Source organism: Ammodytes marinus (assembly GCF_949987685.1).
Source record: "Ammodytes marinus genome assembly, chromosome: 9".
NCBI lineage: Eukaryota > Metazoa > Chordata > Actinopteri > Uranoscopiformes > Ammodytidae > Ammodytes > Ammodytes marinus.
Genome location: NC_137213.1, coordinates 28,024,029 through 28,033,662, shown reverse-complemented (window position 1 = coordinate 28,033,662; position 9,634 = coordinate 28,024,029). Strand labels below are relative to the sequence as shown.

The following is a 9,634-nucleotide window of genomic DNA, read 5'->3' as shown; positions in this document are numbered from 1 at the left end:
AAGTGTCATAGTTGGAAAGTCATCAGGTGCATTGTTTAAAATTTAGAATTGTTCTTGTCCTTGAAGGCCACTGTAGCTTCTGTTATTATTCTAAAGGGTTGGGGTTACCCAGGGAGCGCTGCATTCTAGAACTTTGTAGAACTTTCTTGATGATATCATATTACACACTGCACCTTTAAGGTTTTAGACAGTTGTTAATGGGAGTTATCTATTGTTTAGGTGGATTTTAAAGGTGCACTGTGTAACTTTGGGTGTGTTGGAGAAGTGAGCGTTTTCTAAGGTATATTCTCATAACTGAATAAACAAACTTTCCTCACAGGGAAAATGTGATCCCTGGAACACTGTCTGAAGTTAGAAAGCTTCCTGAAAAGTTACGGTTTCACTGTTGTTGTTGTTGTTTACAGCAGCAGGGCCCACAGTTTGGTTTACAAACATATTCTAGTCTTACGTTTGGTTCCAGGTTCCACAATATAATTTTGATTTATGATAGAAGTATTCAATACTAAGAATTACACTTCTTTTTTCTAAACTTGACGAACCAAAATGTGTCAAATGTAAAATGTTCTATAGGCCTATAAAGCCGGCTGGATGTTGCTTCTAACATCTGCTTATGTACAAACACACGTACACACACACACACACACACACACACACACACACACACACACACACACACACACACACACACACGTACACAAAGACACACACACACACACACACACACACACATTAACTTTACAAAAAAATCCAAATATAATTAGCCTCATTATAGATATAATTAGGCTACTTATTTCTTGTTTTTGCAATTATTTTTCGCTGTATAAATGTCATGGAAAGAAATGTTGTTGGTTTATTTATGCTTTGTGTTCTCAGTGTGTAGTGTGTGTATAAAGCACTAGGTAAGTTATAGTGTAGTGTATGCTTTCAGTAAAGTACCCTTTATGTACATATCCTTTGTTTACATACCAGTTTACAGAGCCTAGGCTGTGTATTAACACCAGATTGATTTGCAGCTCACACACACACACAGTACAGACAGGTAGCGGATCACAAGCATTCTCCAGAATCACTGACTCAGCCTTAAAAGTGAAGGAAGCAGTAAGAAATTGAAATACTGGGGCGCTCTGGTGGCGTAGTGGATAGAGCGCGTACCATATTGGCTCCAGCCTTCGTTGCAGTGGTCGCGGGTTCAAATCTGACCCGTGGACCTTTACTGCAGGCCATCCCCCCCCCCCCTCTCTCTCTCTGTCTCCCCATTTCAACTCTGTATAAAGCTTGAAAATGCCCCAAAAAAATCTTTAAAAAAATAAAAAATAGAAATGCCGACTCTCATTGAAACTAAGCAACAGCCCTGTTTGGTGTTAAAAGCAAAAACACAACAACAGTTTTCAGCGTTGAAGAATTCCCCTGCATTAGTAGAGAGTGGTGGGGCCATTAGCGGCTCTTAGAAGTGTCTCATAGTCACATTTTTATCTGTGTTTGGCGGGAGGGGTTTGCTGAACAAGCACACGCTAATTAATTACACACAGAGCCACCTGGGAGAAGGCAAGTGTGTGTGTGTGTGTGTGTGTGTGTGTGTGTGTGTGTGTGTGTGTGTGTGTGTGTGTGTGTGTGTCTGTGTGTGTGTGTCACCTGGGAGAAGGCAAGCTCCAGCTGCTAGAGAGGCTACACTAGACAGACAGGAGTTTAGAAGTATATTGAAGGTCATTTTGCACCAAAGCCAACAGTCATACTGTGGGAGATCCATTGTGAAGCTGGAACCAAAAAGTCTTTATTTCTTCACTGTGTGTGTGTGTGTGTGTGTGTGTGTGTGTGTGTGTGTGTGTGTGTGTGTGTGTGTGTGTGTGTGTGTGTGTGTGTGTGTGTGTGTGTGTGTGTGTGTGTGTGTGTGTGTGTGTGTGTGTGTGTGTGTGTGTGTGTGTGCATTGCTTCTTTCACACATAGAGCAACACAGCAGAGAGCAACAAGTCCAGGCACATACTCAGAGGAGGGGGTTTGCTGAAAGGCATTGTGGGAAAAGTAAGAAACTGTTGGTAATGTCAGTTATATGGGGCTCACTAGACAATACAGGCTCAATGTAAATTACCTGTGTGTGACTGAAGTGTATTTTGTGGGTTTTTTTAGATTATTTTTGGCATTTTCAAGCTTTATTAGATAGTACAGAGTTGAAATGGGGAGACAGAGAGAGAGAGAGAGAGACAGAGAGAGAGAGAGAGAGAGAGAGAGAGAGAGAGAGAGAGAGGGGGGGGATGACCTGCAGTAAAGGTCCACGGGTTGGATTTGAACCCGCGACCACTGCAACGAATGCCGGAGCCAATATGGTACGCGCTCTATCCACTACAACACCGGAGCGCCCATATTTTGTGTTTTTGTCTATTGCATGTATCCTAAGTGTATACTTCTTGCACCCCCTTTGGACAAAAGCGGTAGTGTTTTTTACTACGCCAGCTGTTGTTCCTGGGTGAGCGTATACACCATGACAAAGGCATTAAGAAAAACTATATAAAAATACTGAGTCTCGTTTGCTGTTGCATGTCATGATCATCAGAGGAAAGATCAGACTTATTTAAAAGTTCCTCGTAGCACCTTTAAGTCAAAAGTGGGTAAATAAGAAAATATATTGAAGGTCATTAAAAACAATAATCTGTTAGCTGGTATGAAAACAAAGGCTATGTTAACAAAGGGAGGGGGGGGCACAGTAGCTTTAGCCACATGCCCGTTTACAGAGCCTAGGCTGTGTATTAACATTGGATTTTTACAGTGCCCACACAGTAGGCTACATACAGGTAGAAGATTGTGAGGAGAAATTAATTGATTTTGACAAAGTGATTTTGACAACAAGCGTTCTCCAGAATCACTGACTGCACCTTTAATGTAATGTGATGTAATATAATGTGATGTGATGTGATGTAATGTAATGTAATGATATCAAGGAACATAGGCTATTAGGTCAGTGGTACAAAGCAGATCAAGGCAAAAAGCAGCAGACATATTTATACAAGGCTTCGCTTATTTAACACGGATCAGATGTGGACTCACTCACTCACTCACTGACGGCTGCTCTGTGGCGGTGGACACTGCCCACACCTTGTAACACACACACACACACACACACGCACACACACACACGCACACACACACACACGCCGCGCACAGAGGGAGAGAGAAACACACACACACACACACACACACACACACACACACACACACTCAGACTCAGAGAGAGAGAGAGAGAGAAACACACACACACACGCGCGCACAGAGAGAGAGAGAGAGAGAGAGAGAAACACACAGTTACACACACACACATGCCAGCGGGAGTTTGCGTGCGCAGTTTCCCTCTGCTCGCTGTGTGTGCACGGTGTCAGTTGCTCCAGCCTCTCGCAGTGATCGGTCGCTGTTGCTGCTGCTGCTCCTGCCTCTGGTTTTACTCTGCGCGCTAAAGCGACCGTTGAAGGAGGAAGGATTTTTTTTGGGGGGAGTGGAAATTCCTACTGTTACTGTCTCTCACGTCTCGCCTTGTGATTTCTGGCATTTTCTTGCGAGAGAGAGACAGCGAGATACACAGTCATTCTAGTCAGTTTTAGTCGCTACAATCACACAGAAATCTGGACTGAAAGACATTTGGAGCGGCGCGCTATACGATGTATGGTTTTCCTATTGAACGCCGGTGGTGAACTATAGGCTATTCCGCTTTCTCCTTTTCAACACTTGGAAGTATACTACGTTTTGTTCTCTGGTTTAGGCAACAGAACAAGAAGAATAAGAAGTGAGAGGTTTTTTTTATACAGAATTAAAGGGCGCACAGCTGCCACTTTTGACGCACGGATTTCTGATTCCTTGATTCCTTGATTTTAGATTTTTTTCTTCTGCTTTTGGATTATTATTTTTTTTGCGTTTTCCTGGAGATGGCAAGTTGTTCGCGGATGTGGTGCTGAAGCTCGCAGGATGCTGGGGATCCTACAACAGGCACATATCTCACTTTGAGAGAACACATTTTTTGGGGGTTTATACATTTATATCCTTTGGACGTATAAAAACCTGGACGTTTTTTTTTTTTTGTTTTACCCGCTTTTTCGCTCGCCTTTATTTCCCGTTTCACAGAATGTCTGTTGCGTACAATCTGAGGATGCGTATTGGATTGCTATTGTTCCTTTTAACCCAAGTCCTCTCGGTGGCTTCGTTGACTCAGACTGGTAGGTGTTGACTGGTTGTGTGTGTGTGTGTGTGTGTGTGTGTGTGTGTGTGTGTGTGTGTGTGTGTGTGTGTGTGTGTGTGTGTGTGTGTGTGTGTGTGTGTGTGTGTGTGTGTGCGTGTGTGTGTGTGTGTGTGTGTGTGTGTATGTGTGTGCGTGCGTGCGTGCGTGCCTGCTTGACAACAGGCAGAAGCTCTGGTTGAACGTTGAACCATTTTACATCATTTTGCACCAGTGTTGCTTCTCACCTGTTATGCCCGCGAGATACAACGTCTGCAAGCGCTTCAAGTCAACCCATTTAAACACTATTTTTAACCAAATTTATTGGAATAATTAAAGATATTATACAAAATACACCAAAACTGGATTATTCTGAAATATTAAGCAATGCCAACAGATGCATAAAGTGCCCTACAATCACAACAACATGATAACTCATTACCACAAACACACACTCAGTCAATGTTAAGATGTACCCATCATAATAAACATATTAGGCATTTTAAGCTGATATGTTAAGTGATTGGCAAAGCGCATTTGTTTCAGCTGTTGTGCTTGTTGCTGCTGTAGCCTACGCTTGATACAATGAGTTGAGGAAATAATGAATTGATTAAGTCGAACGTCGAATTGAATCTGGTATCCATAGCCTGTACTGCCTGTTTGCGGTATACAGCAGCAGCTCAGCTCAGCTCACCTTCATAGGCGCAATCACACCTTATGGCGTAAATGACAGAGAGAATGATCACTTAACACTACACACCTTTTATAATAGACAGTGTTCTCTTTCTAGGATTTTCTCTACTTATGACATCTATTGCAGCATGTCCGTCCTGGGAGAGGGATCCCTTACTCTGTCGACTCTCCCTGAGATTTCTTAAATTTTTTTTTTTAATCCCGGTAAAGGGTTTTTACTGGGAGTTTTTTTCTCAGCCGAGCTAAGGGTGTAAGGGCAGGGTGTCATATTGTATCATATATCATATTGTATGAAATGTAAAGCCCACTGAGACAAATGTATTTGTGATTTTGGGCTATACAAATAAAACTGATTTGATAACACGTCACCTGTTTGGGGCTGAATTCGCTAGGAGGTGAGATGCAAAGTGTGATTATAATTATGTATTTATTTGACATTTTATTGATTTTTATGATGATACACAGCTGGAGTTCTCGCTTTGATGTCGCTACACTCATCTTCCAACACTATGGTTGTTGACATATTGTTATATTAATTTATATGTGTAGCCTATTATCTAGCCTATTGTTTGTATTGTATGTCTCTTAAATGGTCCTTGTATATAAAACTGTAATACTGAAAATGATTATGTTGAATACAATGTGCAATCAAAGATCTAAGTACCCAGAAAGTCAAATTTCTCAACTAAATTAGATTGCAACATTATGGTGGACATATTTGTATTCGCGTGTGTGTGTGTGTGTGTGTGTGTGTGTGTGTGTGTGTGTGTGTGTGTGTGTGTGTGTGTGTGTGTGTGTGTGTGTGTGTGTGTGTGTCTGTGAGTGTGTGTGTGTGTGTGTGTGTGTGTGTTTGTACCCATGTGTGTGTGAGCTCGCGTTTGTACCTGTGTGTGTGTGTGTGTGTGTGTGTGCGCTTGCGTTTGTACCCATGTGTGTGTGTGTGTGTGTGTGTGTGTGTGTGTGTGTGCTCGCATTTTTACCCGTGTGTGTGTGTGTGAATGTGTGTGTATTGTCCATACATGCCATTAAACACTTTGAATCTTTAATCTTTGACAGTTGAATAAAATTAGACAACTTACTTTTCTGCCTTTTTGTTTTCGCGGTGCAGATAAATGCGGCGGGACCATAGAGATCCACGCGCCGGACTACCTGACCTCGCCGGGCTACCCGGGCGCGTACCCGCAGTCCCAGCTGTGCGTGTGGGTCATCACCGCCCCGGAGCCCGGCCAGAAGATCCTCATCAACTTCAACCCGCACTTTGACCTGGAGGACAGAGACTGCAAGTAAGAAAGAGTTCACGCACGCGGACATAGAAACAGACAGAGACACACACACACACACACACACACACACACACACACACACACACACACACACACACACACACACACACACACACACACCCTTTTTTTCTCTCACACACACAATTTTCTCTTTCTCTCTCTCTCTCACACACACATGCTCACACACACACGCGCGCAGACACCCTTTCTCTCTTTCTCTCTCTCTCTCTCACACACACACACACACACACACACACACTCTTTTCCTCTCTCACACACACACTCTCCCTCTCCCTCTCTCTCTCTCGCGCGCTCCTCAATCCTGCCTAGATACAGTGGGGAAACTCTGCCACCTATTGGCGAAGGACGAACTGGTCTGAGATAACAGCTGGTAGTGAGAGAGATAAGATATGGCGCTGCCGAAGCTACTGGCAATTACTTCAGAGGAAATGGGATTTGTTTGATGGGTTTTTTTTTTGTAATTCATACTTGATAAGGATGGTGTGTGTGTGTGTGTGTGTGTGTGTGTGTGTGTGTGTGTGTGTGTGTGTGTGTGTGTGTGTGTGTGTGTGTGTGTGTGTGTGTGTGTGTGTGTGTGTGTGTGTGTGTGTGTGTGTGTGTGTGTGTGTGTGTGTCAAGGCATGTGGCTCTGCTTGGGTTATTTGGAAGGGAATTTAGAGTATAGAATAAACTCACCCTGCTTTCCAATATCCATACTTACTTCTAGGCTATTTAGTATGATAAATAGATTTTGGATGTCCTGATATATGCATGATAAAAAAAATACCTGTATGCCCTTATATGCCCTTACAATTGCATTTTAAAGTATGCAAGCCAGCATGCTATATGTAGGCTACTGTATGTAGTATAGTGAAAAGAACAAGTCATTTGGACTGAAGGGTTAGTGTGCAGTGTGCACTAAAGAAAGTCAGTTTGCTCATTGCAGGAATTGAGAAATGGCGTTTGTTTTACATTTGTGAGGCAGCGGAGTTCACACACACACACACACAGACACACACACACACACACACACACACACACACACACACACACACACACACATTCATCTGGGAGGCAGCTGAATTTACCTGTTTGTGTTTGGAAGCTGGAGAAGACTTTCTGACTGCCTCCTTTGTTTGCAAGAAGAAGAAAGAAAAAAAAACTCAACTGTCTACTTTAACTTAACAAAGGGAGTGCTGTTTGTTGTCAGGTGGTTTTTGTACGTTTGAGGATGTTGGAAAAGGACACAGACATGAGATGGTCCCTCTGTTACAAAGCACATACTCTTTCTTTTTACTACACTACATACTAAAGTACAGAAGAGTTTTAGGGCCACAGGAGAGAAAAAAAATCTGATAAGGGTTTTTTTTTATTTTATTATGTCAAGAAATGTCAAGAATAAAGACGAATGGTATTGGAGTTAGTGGGGGATCTAGGTATTTTTGGCATACTAAATTGACTTGTATGTATTGGAACATCCTAAATCTTTTTCTGGCATACTAAATAGTATGGAAGTATGGGTATTGGAATGCAGGACAAGTGTCTGGATGAAGTTGACAACCATTTTTTTTTTTATAATCCTACGGTGGCCCTGACAGGTCAATGTACAACAGCTTAAGACAACACTTAGGTTGCGTTCCGAATCGCATACTTTCTACTATATAGTATGGTAGAAAAAAGATTTAGGATGTCCCGATTCTTGTGGCCAGATTTAGGATGGTTAGAAGTACCCCGGATGTCCTACTTCATGCGGCCAAGATTGTTAGTGTTGAAAAGTGCATCCTATTTGGGCGATTCTGACCCACAATACACAAGCAAGTTAAGAAAACATCTTCACCAATTTGACACTATACATTCCCGGCATTTATAAAAACGTGCTGCCAACACCACTACACAAACATGTTTTGATATGCTTGTGTTTTCCCTATTTGCATAATGTATTTTGCAGTTGATGTATTTTGAGCTCTCAGGGCCACCGTAGTATTCTATCAATTGTTAAACTTAAGGTCATTTATTTTAGTCGACATTGTGCCAAGAATCACAGGTTTAAAGGAATACTTCACCCATACAGAACCAGCGTTCTATATCATTATAAAATCAATGTCATAATATAATGAATGAGGTTTTTCTTCCCTCAGTCTTCCCTCAGTCTTCCCTTGGCCCAGCTGTCCTGTTAATCCTGACCCTTACTGTGATGTCACAAGAAGGACAATGTAGGGTTAGACTGTGAGACCATAAAACACTCGTTCTGCCTTTTCTCAGGCTAGGATGATCCGATTTAATTTCTTTTGCACATTTATACTACATAGGATCTCCGAGTTCAATACACCTTCATATTCCAACCGGTGAAGTAGGACTTTAAGCTTGTCTGATGTGAACATTTGTTGCTGTATTTTGCCTTTTCATGATAGTACATCACTATATTTGATTGGTTGAACAAAACAAGGGATTTGATGACATCATATATGGGCTATGGCAACTTGAAAGGGACATTTTTGCCTGTTTTTTTCAACACTTTCTTAACTAATAATGCATGAATTGATTGAGAATGCAATAGTAAGATTAATCCATAAGTGAAAGTAAAGGTAAAGTGTAGCTGTATTCACTATCCCTGGCTGTGCACAGGCCAGGTAAAGTGGTTACATTCATTTTAACCGTTGTTTCTCTAACACATTACACAGCAGCATACAGGTCATTCCTGCATTTTTCCGATAGTGCTTTCCATGAGCATTACTCTACAAAACCTGTAAACAAACACCCACGCAGTCACACACACACACACACACACACACACACACACACACAACCTCCACACATGACACCGCTGTTTGACCCGGAGAGACACACACACACACACACACACACACATACACTCTCTCTCAAACACACACACACACACACATGCACACGTACAAACACACACATACACACAAACATACACACACACACACAAACACACACACACACACGCACACACAACCTCCACACATGATACCGCTGATTGACCCGGAGACACACACACACACACACACACACACACACACACACACACACATGCACACATACAAACACACACATACACTCTCTCTCAAACACACACACACACACACATACACACACACACACAACACCTCTGTTTGACCCAGACACACACACACACACACACACACACACACACACACTCTCTCTCAAACACACACACACACACATACACTCTCTCTCAAACACACACACACACATACACTCTCTCTCAAACACACACACATACATGCACACATACAAACACACACATACACACACACACACAACCTCCACACATGATACCGCTGATTGACCCGGAGACACACACACACACACACACACACACACACACACACACACACACACACACACACACATGCACACACACACACACACACATACACTCTCTCTCAAACACACACACACATGCACGCATACAAAC

General features: G+C 42.4%; 1 protein-coding gene across 1 annotated transcript in view; it reads left to right on the top strand.

Annotated features, from left to right (window-relative positions):
* The first annotated feature begins 3,474 nt into the window (after positions 1-3,474).
* The window catches only part of LOC307255648 (neuropilin-1a-like), a 131,914-nt gene continuing 125,754 nt past the window's right edge, over positions 3,475-9,634 (top strand). The window contains exons 1-2 of the mRNA XM_080034374.1: positions 3,475-4,196; positions 5,997-6,171. Of these exons, the coding sequence (XP_079890500.1) occupies positions 4,106-4,196; positions 5,997-6,171 (266 nt within the window). The 5' untranslated portion in view covers positions 3,475-4,105. The remainder of the gene's footprint in view (positions 4,197-5,996; positions 6,172-9,634) is intronic.